General features: G+C 47.2%; 1 protein-coding gene across 1 annotated transcript; it reads right to left on the reverse strand.

The window, feature by feature from the left end:
* Nucleotides 1–710: 710 nt before the first annotated feature.
* On the reverse strand, nt 711–8,935 carry asf1ba (anti-silencing function 1Ba histone chaperone). Its single transcript, XM_027176498.2, has 4 exons — nt 8,411–8,935; nt 5,253–5,368; nt 4,938–5,114; nt 711–1,237 (listed from the first exon to the last, which is right to left on the reverse strand). The coding sequence occupies exons 1-4, from the start codon at nt 8,517–8,519 to the stop codon at nt 1,046–1,048; spliced, it is 594 nt and encodes a 197-aa protein (XP_027032299.1). The 5' UTR covers nt 8,520–8,935; the 3' UTR covers nt 711–1,045.
* Between the last annotated feature and the right edge of the window lie 5,036 nt (nt 8,936–13,971).

Raw genomic sequence — 13,971 nt, forward strand, 5'->3', positions numbered from 1 at the left:
GAGAGTGAGAGAAAGACACAGAGGGAAGAGAGAGGGGGGGGGAGAAGAGAGGGAGAAATATAGATAATTTTGAGGTAGAATATCATGTATAAATCCGATCCACTACATTTTCACCAAATGTAAAGTCATTAAATGGTCAAAATAAGAAGTCTGGAGGATTTCACGCTGTGCTTTCAACAGGATTTGGGAATAAAAGTGACATTACAGCATTTTAACATAAAAATGAGCAAAAAAACACAAACAAAACAAACACCTGCACCACAAACCGAACACCAGCAGGAATACCTGGAGCTACTAGAAAACAGGTGAGTTATAGTTAGATTCATTTCTAAACTGTAGCATGCTGTAATGACACACAAACACAATTTTATTTACATGATTAAATAAAACAGGTGTATTAAGGTTTGGCCCCCAAAAAAAGAAAAACACAAACAAACCCTGAGGCTTATTAATGCAAAAATTCAGAACAAAGACAAATCGGATGAAAGCAGAATCAAATCTGCAGCGCTTTGAGGATTTCTCATCACCGATGCAACAACACATCTCGTCGCCTAGCAACAGGACCCAAAATGGTGTGACGGCCGTGTGTGTGTGATATCAAAATGCTGGGGCTTTTTTTTATCAATGAAAAGTAGGAAAACAGCTGCGTGATAAAAAGAAAGAAAAAAAAAAAGAAAAAAAGTCAAAGAAAAACACACTCAGTGCAACCATGACGTAACAAAAGATATTTATTTATTTGGAGAGCCAGAATACAAACAGAAGTAAACACATATATACAGTATTGTACAATCCCACCTGCACGCTTAAACGTAATTAATCTGAAAAATCCTGCTTGTAGAATATTCCTAACGTTTACCAATCCATATCTGACTTCAGAGATTATGAACCTCCTGAAAATATCAAAACACAAATCCGGAGGAAAAAAAACAGAAACAAAAAAATTCGGTCCTTTCGTTTGTCCGTGCTCGGTAAGTCTGCTCCGTGGTTCTGGGGTGTACAAGATCTTAAAGGGGATGGCGGCTCCTTAACAGGTGGATCGGAGGATCTACAAGCAGTCCATGGAGTTGTCCGGCATCAGCCCGAGCGGAGGAGCTTTCCCCGGAAGACACGACGGAGGCAGCATCACGTTCGGAGACGGGTCCACGTTCTCCGAGTCCTCCATCTTCTCAGAACAGCCCTCCCAGTTGATGTGGAATCGGGTTACACGTGGGTTCGACGCCAGAATGTTTCTCTGGAGCTGAGGGGAAGAAAAATACAATAACCATCACTTTAAATTAATTAATAAAAAATAAATAAATAAATAAAAAAACAAAAAACTTTTCATCGACCTGGATGTCAGTGAGAGTTTACATCATATTTACACATTCAAGAGACAAGAATCAACAGTTTATTTCTAAATCTACGTTCATACATACGAGACACGCAACGACAGAGCAACTGGACAGTTTCAGCAACAACTGCTGCTTTCTGGCAACATAAGCATCAGTGAGCCATGGCGAAGGGATGTGGGCGTGTCCGGCGATGGGATGTGGGCGTGTCCGGCGACACGACCAAGGTAAACTTCATGCAAATATGGCGTGACTCGTTGCAGTGACTTCCAGACAAAGTGAAGAAGCACTTGAGCACATGATCTGTGTCAAATGAGACGCGGCAAGGAAACTGATACGTTGTCTGGAATGTTAGCTGTGAAACTCACTGCTTAAAGTTATCACCATGGCAACCAGTAGTACTGTAGGAACGCCTATTGATGACTCCGTAGTACAGAGACTGGAGACTTGCAGTGAGTGTGTGTGTGTGTGTGTGTGTGTGTGTGTGTGTGTCCCTAAAATCTTTTGAGTTGTGGATTTGCTAGCGCATGATGGCAATCACCATGACGACAGGAAAAGAGCGTGTTTCACGGTGATGTGCATGGAAACACTAAACATTTTAATTCCTGGGAAACTAGGAATGAGTTAGTAACACACACTGTATGGGACACAGTGCATTTCTCTGCATCGTCTCACTCCCCCTTGTCCCCGTCTGTCCGCCTCGTCTCACTCCCCCCGTGTCCCCGTCTGTCCGCCTCGTCTCACTCCCTCCCTCACTCAGCCTGCCTCCCTCTCACTCCCTCCCTCACTCAGCCTGCCTCCCTCTCACTCCCTCCCTCACTCAGCCTGCCTCCCTCTCACTCAATCCCTCACTCAGCCTGCCTCCCTCTCACTCCCTCCCTCACTCAGCCTGCCTCCCTCTCACTCAATCCCTCACTCAGCCTGCCTCCCTCTCACTCCCTCCCTCACTCAGCCTGCCTCCCTCTCACTCAATCCCTCACTCAGCCTGCCTCCCTCTCACTCCCTCCCTCACTCAGCCTGCCTCCCTCTCACTCAATCCCTCACTCAGCCTGCCTCCCTCTCACTCCCTCCCTCACTCAGCCTGCCTCCGTCTCACTCCCTCCCTCCCTCAGCCTGCCTCCGTCTCACTCCCTCCCTCACTCAGCCTGCCTCCGTCTCACTCCCTCCCTCCCTCAGCCTGCCTCCGTCTCACTCCCTCCCTCACTCAGTCTGCCTCCGTCTCACTCCCTCCCTCAGCCTGCCTCCCTCGCACTCCGACTCCCTCCTTCCCTCAGCCTGCCTCCCTCCCTCCCTCAGCCTCCCTCTCACTCCCTCCCTCAGCCTCCCTCTCACTCCCTCCCTCACTCAGCCTGCCTCCCTCTCACTCCCTCCGTCACTCAGCCTGCCTCCCTCTCACTCCCTCCCTCACTCAGCCTGCCTTCCTCTCACTCCCTCCCTCACTCAGCCTCACTCCCTCACTCAGCCTCACTCCCTCACTCAGCCTCCCTCAGCCTGCCGGACTGCCTCCCTCAGCCTCACTCCCTCACTCAGCCTCACTCAGCCTGCCGGACTGCCTCCCTCAGCCTCACTCCCTCACTCAGCCTCACTCAGCCTGCCGGACTGCCTCCCTCCCTCACTCAGCCTCACTCCCTCACTCAGCCTGCCGGCTTGCCTCCCTCACTCTGCCTCACTCCCTCACTCAGCCTGCCTCTGCCTCACTCAACCTCACTCAGCCTGCCTGCCTGCCTCCCTACGTCTGCCTGCCTCCCTCCCTCCCTCCCTCTGCCTCCCTCCCTCCGCCTGCCTCCCTCCCTCCCTCCCTCACTCAGCCTCACTCCCTCACTCAGCCTCACTCCCTCACTCAGTCTGCCTGCCTGCATGCCTCCCTCCGCCTCCCTCCCTCCCTCCCTCACTCAGCCTCACTTACTCACTCCCTCACTCAGTCTGCCTGCCTGCATGCCTCCCTCCCTCCCTCCCCCTCCCTCAGCCTGCCTCCCTCCCTCCCTCCCTCCCTCTCTCAGCCTGCCTGGCTGACTCTGTCTGTCTCTCTGACTGGCTCTCTGAGCCTGGCTCCCTCCCTCCCTCCCTCAGCCTGCCTCCCTCCCTCACTCAGCCTGCCTCCCTCCCTCCCTCACACAGCCTGCCTCCCTCCCTCCCTCCCTCAGCCTGCCTCCCTCCCTCCCTCCCTCACTCAGCCTGCCTCCCTCCCTCCCTCACTCAGCCTCCCTCCCTCCCTCCCTCACTCAGCCTCCCTCCCTCACTCAGCCTGCCTCCCTCCCTCCCTCACTCAGCCTGCCTCCCTCCCTCACTCAGCCTGCCTCCCTCCCTCACTCAGCCTGCCTCCCTCCCTCACTCACTCACTCACTGAACAAATGTAAGTACAATGTTTGAATTTTCTTTATTGTAATTTGTGTTGCTTATTGTTTTGAGTGATTTTATGTTGTGAATAATTTTAAAAGAGGACCCCAGGAAGATTAGCTGCCATTAAATGGGCCACTAATGGGGATCCTAATAAAACAATCACTCAGCCTCCCTCCCTCCCTCACTCTGCCTGACTCCCTCCCTCACTCACTCTGCCTGACTCCCTCCCTCACTCACTCTGCCTGACTCCCTCCCTCACTCACTCTGCCTGACTCCCTCCCTCCCTCACTTAGCCTGCCTCACTCACTCACTCAGCCTGCCTCACTCACTCACTCAGCCTGCCTCACTCACTCACTCACTCAGCCTGCCTCACTCACTCACTCACTCAGCCTGCCTCACTCACTCACTCACTCAGCCTGCCTCACTCACTCACTCACTCAGCCTGCCTCCCTCCCTCCCTCACTCAGCCTGCCTCCCTCCCTCACTCACTCTGCCTGCCTCCCTCCCTCACTCAGCCTGCCTCCCTCCCTCCCTCCCTCAGCCTGCCTCCCTCCCTCCCTCACTCAGCCTGCCTCCCTCCCTCCCTCACTCAGCCTGCCTCCCTCCCTCCCTCACTCAGCCTGCCTGCCTCCCTCCCTCACTCAGCCTGCCTCCCTCCCTCACTCACTCAGCCTGCCTCCCTCCCTCACTCACTCAGCCTGCCTCCCTCCCTCACTCACTCAGCCTGCCTCCCTCCCTCACTCACTCAGCCTGCCTCCCTCCCTCACTCACTCAGCCTGCCTCCCTCGCTCACTCAGCCTGCCTCCCTCGCTCACTCAGCCTGCCTCCCTCGCTCACTCAGCCTGCCTCCCTCGCTCACTCAGCCTGCCTCCCTCGCTCACTCAGCCTGCCTCCCTCGCTCACTCAGCCTGCCTCCCTCGCTCACTCAGCCTGCCTCGCTCGCTCACTCAGCCTGCCTCGCTCGCTCACTCAGCCTGCCTCGCTCGCTCACTCAGCCTGCCTCGCTCGCTCACTCAGCCTGCCTCGCTCGCTCACTCAGCCTGCCTCCCTCCCTCACTCAGCCTGCCTCACTCGCTCACTCAGCCTGCCTCACTCACTCACTCAGCCTCCCTCACTCACTCACTCACTCAGCCTGCCTCACTCACTCACTCAGCCTGCCTCACTCACTCACTCAGCCTGCCTCACTCACTCACTCAGCCTGCCTCACTCACTCACTCACTCTTTCTGTGCATCTCGCTCGAGTCGGTCTTCTCACTTCAGTTTGCTCACCTGTGAGTAGTTGGGTTTGAGAGGCGGGTTTTCCCGGAGCTCTGCGTCTGTGTACTCGTTATTGACGTAATAGCCGATGCGAATAAACTCCTGTCCTCTGTATGTGCAGGTGATCAGTACCACAGTGACGCCCACTGCATCGCTCTCGGGGATCAGGCCCGTGTTTGGAGCATCCGCCTGTTTTAAACACACAAACAGTTTATCATTTATTAGTTTCCTTTAATGGACCCAAACTCCAACAGATAGCTGTCTTCATTCAGAATTTAGGAACTAACAATAAAAGAGATTTAAATGAATAAATGATTGTGAACACACCTGGAACACAAACATGTGTCTCCCTGCAGGTACCGGACCCACTAGGACCGAGTCCAGGGTCTGGTCGTACTCCTCACTCTCAGCTGAGCCCACGTATATGATCTTCCACTCAAGATCTGGAAAAGAAAGGTTCAGCTTAGGTTCTGGGCTCTGCTCCAAAAGCCTGACATGAGCAAGGTTCACTTTAACCATGGAGTGTTTACTAAGACAACCAAACCCTGTTAATATAAAAGCACACAATTTAAACATGCTCAGCTACTTCACATTTAGTTTATTAGTCCAAAGGAAGCATTCTAGTAGGGAAAAGAATGATCATGGAGCAAATAATCCACCCGGCTTCACATCCTCCAGAAAGTTTGAAGAATGTGCGAGAGTGCGCGTGTGTGAGAGAGAGTGAGCTCGTGCGTGCGTGTGTGAGAGAGAGTGAGCTCGTGCGTGCGTGTGTGAGAGAGAGTGAGCTCGTGCGTGCGTGTGTGAGAGAGAGTGAGCTCGTGCGTGCGTGTGTGAGAGAGAGTGAGCTCGTGCGTGCGTGTGTGAGAGAGAGTGAGCTCGTGCGTGCGTGTGTGAGAGAGAGTGAGCTCGTGCGTGCGTGTGTGAGAGAGAGTGAGCTCGTGCGTGCGTGTGTGAGAGAGAGTGAGCTCGTGCGTGCGTGTGTGAGAGAGAGTGAGCTCGTGCGTGCGTGTGTGAGAGAGAGTGAGCTCGTGCGTGCGTGTGTGAGAGAGAGTGAGCTCGTGCGTGCGTGTGTGAGAGAGAGTGAGCTCGTGCGTGCGTGTGTGAGAGAGAGTGAGCTCGTGCGTGCGTGTGAGAGAGAGTGAGCTCGTGCGTGCGTGTGTGAGAGAGAGTGAGCTCGTGCGTGCGTGAGAGAGAGAGTGAGCTCGTGCGTGCGTGTGTGAGAGAGAGTGAGCTCGTGCGTGCGTGTGTGAGAGAGAGTGAGCTCGTGCGTGCGTGTGAGAGAGAGTGAGCTCGTGCGTGCGTGTGAGAGTGAGCTCGTGCGTGTGTGTGTGAGAGAGAGTGAGCTCGTGCGTGCGTGTGTGAGAGAGAGTGAGCTCGTGCGTGCGTGTGTGAGAGAGAGAGTGAGCTCGTGCGTGTGTGAGAGAGAGAGAGTGAGCTCGTGCGTGCGTGTGTGAGAGAGTGAGCTCGTGCGTGCGTGTGTGAGAGAGTGAGCTCGTGCGTGCGTGTGTGAGAGAGAGTGAGCTCGTGCGTGCGTGTGTGAGAGAGAGTGAGCTCGTGCGTGCGTGTGTGAGAGAGAGTGAGCTCGTGCGTGCGTGTGTGAGAGAGAGTGAGCTCGTGCGTGCGTGTGTGAGAGAGAGTGAGCTCGTGCGTGCGTGTGTGAGAGAGAGTGAGCTCGTGCGTGCGTGTGTGAGAGAGAGTGAGCTCGTGCGTGCGTGTGTGAGAGAGAGTGAGCTCGTGCGTGCGTGTGTGAGAGAGAGTGAGCTCGTGCGTGCGTGTGTGAGAGAGAGTGAGCTCGTGCGTGCGTGTGTGAGAGAGAGTGAGCTCGTGCGTGCGTGTGTGAGAGAGAGTGAGCTCGTGCGTGCGTGTGTGAGAGAGAGTGAGCTCGTGCGTGCGTGTGTGAGAGAGAGTGAGCTCGTGCGTGCGTGTGAGAGTGAGCTCGTGCGTGTGTGTGTGAGAGAGAGTGAGCTCGTGCGTGCGTGTGAGAGTGAGCTCGTGCGTGCGTGTGTGAGAGAGAGTGAGCTCGTGCGTGCGTGTGTGAGAGAGAGAGTGAGCTCGTGCGTGTGTGTGAGAGAGAGAGTGAGCTCGTGCGTGCGTGAGAGAGTGAGCTCGTGCGTGCGTGAGAGAGTGAGCTCGTGCGTGCGTGTGAGAGAGAGAGTGAGCTCGTGCGTGCGTGTGTGAGAGAGAGTGAGCTCGTGCGTGCGTGAGAGAGAGTGAGCTCGTGCGTGCGTGTGTGAGAGAGTGAGCTCGTGCGTGCGTGTGTGAGAGAGAGTGAGCTCGTGCGTGCGTGTGTGAGAGAGAGTGAGCTCGTGCGTGCGTGAGAGAGAGTGAGCTCGTGCGTGCGTGTGTGAGAGAGTGAGCTCGTGCGTGCGTGTGTGAGAGAGAGAGTGAGCTCGTGCGTGCGTGTGAGAGAGAGTGAGCTCGTGCGTGCGTGTGAGAGAGAGTGAGCTCGTGCGTGCGTGTGAGAGAGAGTGAGCTCGTGCGTGCGTGTGAGAGAGAGTGAGCTCGTGCGTGTGTGTGAGAGAGAGTGAGCTCGTGCGTGCGTGTGAGAGAGAGTGAGTTTGTGTGTGTGTGTGAAAGAGTGAGCTCGTGTGTGTGAGAGAGTGAGCTCGTGTGTGTGTGAGAGAGTGAGCTCGTGTGTGTGTGAGAGAGTGAGCTCGTGTGTGTGTGAGAGAGTGAGCTCGTGTGTGTGTGAGAGAGTGAGCTCGTGTGTGTGTGAGAGAGTGAGCTCGTGCGTGTGTGAGAGAGAGTGAGCTCGTGCGTGTGTGAGAGAGAGTGAGCTCGTGCGTGTGTGAGAGAGAGTGAGCTCGTGTGTGTGTGAGAGAGAGTGAGCTCGTGTGTGTGTGAGAGAGAGTGAGCTCGTGTGTGTGTGTGTGAGAGAGTGAGCTCGTGTGTGTGTGAGAGTGAGCTCGTGTGTGTGTGAGAGTGAGCTCGTGTGTGTGTGAGAGTGAGAGAAAGAGTGTGAATGCTCCTCACACACAGAGTAGAGTGAATATTATCATTTCTGACTCCCTGACTGTTGTATCTTCAGGATCTGAACTTGAATACTCTTATAAATAGGATTAATACTTCCTCTAACGCAGAGCATATAATGTTCCCTAAAGGACACACAACAGCTTGGGGGGAAAGACATGTTTTATAGCACAAGACGACAATAAACACGAGGAATTTATTATTATTATAATGTACTTTTAGAATTAAATTCTTATTACACGTGTTCGGGCAGGACGTAGAATTTTACTTTTATCATCATCAGGTACAAATCAACACAAGGACTTCACCCACCGCCCAGTGCACAAAATGTCCGTCTTTAAACAACCAAAAAGCTCAAGTTTATTTCATTCTGCGCCGTTTAGCGCCTCGTCCCGCCATAATGACGTCACGCACAGAAAGCTATGCTAAGCTAAGCTAATCCAGCCGCTCTACAACTTTTTACCGATTTATTTACTTCATTAAAAGATTGGCTGCAGACACAAAACAGCGCTCACCTTCAGGAAGGTCTTCCATGCACTCGAACGTGATCTCGAACTGAAAAGGATTCCCGAAAGGACTCGGATTGTCCAAAACAGCAACATTCAGGACCTGAACCTTCGCCATTAGCAGCTCGGGGCAGTTAGCAAGCAGGTATGCTGGAAATAAAAATGTCGCAAAAAAGGGTCGTAAAATTTCCAAAGAAACAAGAATAGATTATTATTTTTTTAGATTCTGTAAAGACTTTCCCTAAAGAGACATCGCACTTTATAGATAAAATGTTAGCTTTGCTTGCTAGCTTAGACGGGAGAAAAAAAAACAGCTTTTTTTTTTTTTTAACGCGGGAGACTTTTATTCAAGAAAAAAAATAGATTAAAAGCCGCGCGTCCTTTGTGTCTCTTTTGTGGATTAAAAATGCAGGAAAATCCAGAAGGAGGATATTTTGTCCAGCTAATCACTGACAATAAAACCCTACACTCCTCTCTCTCTCTCTCTCTCCCGCCAGTATGTTCAGAACGTTTCAATAACACGTCAAAGACAGGACAAGACGCAGGACGCTGATTGGCTGTCTGTGCGACACGTCACGGAAATACTCGCCGATGATTGGCTTGCGGTGACAGCTCTGACTCGGGCTGTGTCTCAAATCTAGTAGATCGTTAAAATAGCGAAGGAAACGAGGAGGCAGCCATTTTCTAGGGTGTGAAATGAAACAAAGCCGTTGTGTTTTCGAAATGGTGCCCTACTCCCTATTCCCTACAAGAATCAAAGTGCATTATGGGTAATTTATACCCTGAGGACAGGATTCATTAGCATTGTTTAATTTGTTTATTTTAACCAAAGGCTATGTGTGAAACAATGTTTTGTTTCTGTCTAACACAAAATATAATAGGCGATTCCAGAAATGCATTCATCCCTTAAAAAAGGGACGAAATCTTGTGCATCCATTTGTCCACAGAATCAGTCACTTGTCCAAAGTCACACTTGTCTCACTTATTTGTCTGTCTCACTCACTCTGTCTGTCTGTCTGTCTCACTTATCTGTCTGTCTCACTCACTCTCTGTCTGTCTCACTTATCTGTCTGTCTGTCTCACTCACTCTGTCTCACTCACTCTGTCTGTCTCACTTATCTGTCTGGCTGGCTGGCTGGCTGGCTCACTCTGTCTCACTCACTCTGTCTGTCTGTCTGTCTCACTCATTCAGTCTGTCTGTCTCACTCTGTCTGTCTCAATCACTCTGTCTGTCTGTCTGTCTCACTTATCCGTCTGTCTGTCTGTCTCGCTCACTCTGTCTGTCTGTCTCACTCACTCTGTCTGTCTGTCTCACTTATCTGTCTGTCTGTCTGTCTGTCAGTCTGTCTGTCTCACTTATCTGTCTGTCTGTCTGGCTCACTCTGTCTCACTCACTCTGTCTGTCTGTCTGACTCACTCTGTCTGTCTGTCTCACTCTCTGTGTCTGAGACAGCTCACTCTCTGTGTCAGACTGTCTGTCTCACTCACTCTGTCTGTCTGTCTGTCTGTCTGTCTCACTCTCTGTGTCAGACTGTCTGTCTCACTCACTCTGTCTGTCTGTTTGTCTGTCTCACTCTGTGTCTGACTGTCTGTCTCACTCACTCTGTCTGTCTGTCTGTCTCACTCACTCTGTCTCACTCACTCACTCTGTCTCACTCACTCACTCCATCTCAAGCAGCAAAGTGCATTAGTATTGTTTGATTTATTTATTTTAACCAAAAGCTATGTGTGAAACAATGTTTTTTTTTTCTGTCTAACAAAAAATCTAAAAGACGATTCCAGAAATGTATTAAAGTGATGAAATCTTGTGCACCCATTTGTCCACAGAAACAGTCTCTTGTCCAAAGTCACACCTGTCTCACTTATCATATAAACTCACAAGGTTCAAAAGTCTTATAAATTTTTGTCATTCTTAATATTCTGACCTTGCTAGGATTCACGAAGAATCTTCTATCTTCTATACGGAAAATAGAAAAGGAGATTTGTGCTGCTGTTGCTGTTGCACAGTATATATAGTTTGTTTTCTACATATTTGTGATTTCAGGCATTCTCTGTGGGGATTAGAGTTTATCCTCCATAGTTACTGGGGTCCTACTAAATACTGGATTTTTACAGTTCTGAACATTCCAGCCTTTTCCCACTTTGTGCTAAATGTTGTTTGTTCATATCTATATTTTGTACCTAGTACGTTAATCTTTTGCACCAGAACGACAACAGCAGCTCTCTCTTCTGCTGTCTTTGCTCGACAGTATTTACAGGTGTATCAACTTCCACAAATCTAATAAAAAGAATGAATGTCACAGACCCCCACGGTTGTATGTCACGGATTCATAAGAGCTCCAGCTTTGAGAAAAATGTGCGTGTGTGTGTGTGTGTGTGTGTGTGTGTGTGTGTGTGTGTGTGTGTGTGTGTGTGTGTGTGTGTGTGTGTGTGTGATATGAAAGTAAAGCACAGCTTTTAACACAACATATAAAACTGTAAACATCATTGTTTGCTGTTATATCATGCTAATGTTGCTCTGTGGTTTTGCATGTTCTCCACATCTCACTGTAGGATTTCTCTTTCAACACCAGAAATTGTACCAGGGATAAATATAATAGACTGATATCCAGTCTGGGGGTAACTTTTCCTGGCTTAGATACCAGGATAGACATCGACTCAATTCCGCAACCCTGACAGGAATATTAAGGTGGAAATATAACTGTAGTGTTTTACAGTTATACATTACTGCACACTGTCTACACTACATGTCATGTATAACAGCTTTATGTTTTTATACTTAATATCTACTTAGGTTTATCTCAATAATCAATGCAACCTTGTAAAGATAAATACTAAAGTAAATATGATTACTACATTTTTGTACAAAAGAAAGTGAGAAAAAAATCTATCTATCTATCTATCTATCTATCTATCTATCTATCTATCTAGCTAGCTAGCTAGCTAGCATCTTAGCTTGCTTGCAAAATCAGCTACTTAGCTAAGCTAATGTTACCTATAGCAACCCTAGCTGTCAAAGGAAACCAAGTTATTGCTACTAATACAACATCATAGACAAGCTATTTTTTTATTACTGAATATTTATTCATTCATTTATTGAAGCTATAAGAGAAAAAGCTGAAAACCTACTAACTTACCATCTATTAGAGATACCCAACTTGTCCTGTGTTTTTGCCAAGTTTTTGTGGGTGACATGTTTGTCAGCTTTTAACCTCTAAGCTTTCTTTAAAATAAATATATATAATTAATTAATAATTAATTAATATAAATAAAATACACTGCACAATAATACAAGAAACAAAAACAGAAAACAAAACAACACGATGAGTCTCCTTTGCTGCTTTGGAGAAATGGTTTTAGTGCTAATTTTACAGTAAAATGAGCAGTGGGAAGAGTTTAAAACGGAGAAAGAGTTAATAGAGAAAGAGAGAGCTAAAAGAGAGAGAGATTGTAGAAAAATTCACTTTGACATTGGAAAAAAATCGGAGTCATGAAGGAAATTACTCAAATAAAAAAAAAGTAAAGAAAATATGATGTTTTGACTGCATAATCAACAGCATATAAAGAAAACGTTAGCTGACTAGCTACATTAGCTGAACGCAGTTAGGGGTTTGGTAGCTTCGTTAGCTAGGTTTTTTAGCTAGCTAATTAACTTGTGTTAATTCATATGTGTTTCTGAATATCTAGCAAATAAGCCATTTACACATTATACAAGAGTCTCCTATATTCTGAAGCAGCACTTTCTTATAAAAACGTCTTATTAATAGTTACTGATTAAATCTTACTCAGCTTTCACTCTGGAAAACATCTAAAGATCTGGCTAGCTAGTCTAGCTCCCTCAGCTAGCTAACGGCTAATCTGTACATGTTTCTGCTGTGAGATGTCAATTTGATTATAAAATTTATAAAGGAAGATGATCAAGGATTTATGTATGCACATACTGTGTATGAGATGGTATTCCATGCTTAAGAACATTATTATTATTATTATTATTATTATTATTATTATTATTATTATTATTATTGGTAGTAGTAGTAGTAGTAGAATAAGTTATTGATTTATTAAAATAAATTATTTTATTTAAAAAGTTTATATAACAGTAAAGTAGGCAACACATTACATAACAAACAGACCATCAGCACCTTCAAGATAACACTGAGTTTATTTGCATCTATTGGTTGCATAGAAAAAAATGCTAATTTTTTCAGGTTTTTATTTAATAAATTTGCAAAACAACGACTCTTGCAGAGATGTTTGTGACGAGTATAAGTAAGTTGCATGACATCACATGACCACTGTTCAGATCCTTCAAACCAGTTAATTTCATTATTTATAATTTAAAAATAACTAAATGATTTTTTTTGTAAGCAAAAGTTTGTCAGACAACATTTTCACCTTTGTTTAGTTTATTTATTTATTTTACATTACATTTGTAGGCATCTTTGCTTGAGACTAAGTCAGAATACTGTAAGTGCAACCAAGTAAAAGTAAAAATTAAAGGTGTGATTTATATGATTTATTTACATCTTTATAAATGTGCCACTACAGTTAAAGATGTACTTTAGTACTGTAATGCTGTAATGTATACAGTGACACAGGTTGGTTAATCATTTTCACATGAGAGAGAGGATTAACAATATTGTGGAATGGCAGGAATTTTTTCAGCTCATGGAGTTTGAAGATTAACTGATTAGCTGAGCGACCCACAGCGAGAGGGTTCAGTGCCAGACCTGAGACAGAAATAAATGCTTTTCGTCTGTTTGAGCCCTGAAACTTGGCTTTTGTGTGTTTTGAAATAAACATTGAGACGAAGATACAATCTGAGACGTGAGTCATTCACCTTGACATAAAAAGGTCCAAGGAATACAATAGAAATAAAGAACGGAGTTAAAAAAAAAAGAGAAGAAAACTGGGATGAATAAAATCTATTGTTCATTATGAGAGGAAGAAAAGATGGAATGGAGGAGGAGGAGGAGTAGGAAGTGGTGAGTATGTGGCTTTAGTGGGCAGGTGCATTTTTCAGACCTGAGCACAAAGGTCGTGTGTGTGTGTGTGTGTGTGTGTGTGTGTGTGTGTGTGTGTGTGTGTGTGTGTGTGTGTGTGTGTGTGTGTGTGTGTGTGTGTGATATTTGGTAGCTTAGAAATTTGATTGTTTGTTTGTTTTATTGTCAAGTTATTTATTGCTTTTCATTACACTAAGATTAGTAGGGTTGGGGGGGGGGGGTTGGAGAGGGGGAGGGTTCATATCTAGTTGAGGACCAAATCTCACCATAAGTAAAGGATTATCTTACAGTTCTGTGCTTGTAGGAACATTTGGCCAGCCCCCACATGGGAAACTACTTTTTTTTTTGCCATCAATCATTCAATCAGTCAGTCAAAGAGACATTTTGGGTAGATTTGGATAGTCTAATGGGTTAGTATAATGGTATTGTATAATGGGTTAATACTAATAGCTATAGGTGTAATACTCAAAATATGTATGACAGTGTGTGTGTGTGTGTGTGTGTGTGTGTGTGTGTGTTTTATATCTTGCTGTGCAACTGGAACGTCCTCAGAAGGACTGTAAGACA

The sequence above is a fragment of the Tachysurus fulvidraco genome, chromosome 24 (assembly GCF_022655615.1).
Source record: "Tachysurus fulvidraco isolate hzauxx_2018 chromosome 24, HZAU_PFXX_2.0, whole genome shotgun sequence".
Lineage (NCBI taxonomy): Eukaryota > Metazoa > Chordata > Actinopteri > Siluriformes > Bagridae > Tachysurus > Tachysurus fulvidraco.

What these genes read in the sequence shown, in the direction of transcription:
- asf1ba (XM_027176498.2), bottom strand. Translation starts at nt 8,519, where the DNA reads ATGGCGAAGGTTCAGGTCCTGAATGTTGCTGTTTTGGACAATCCGAGT. An exon ending in CATGGAAGACCTTCCTGAAG is followed by an intron (nt 5,369 to 8,410) that starts GTGAGCGCTGTT and finishes TTTCTTTTCCAG; the next exon opens with ATCTTGAGTGGAAGATCATA. An exon ending in GACACATGTTTGTGTTCCAG is followed by an intron (nt 5,115 to 5,252) that starts GTGTGTTCACAA and finishes TGTTTAAAACAG; the next exon opens with GCGGATGCTCCAAACACGGG.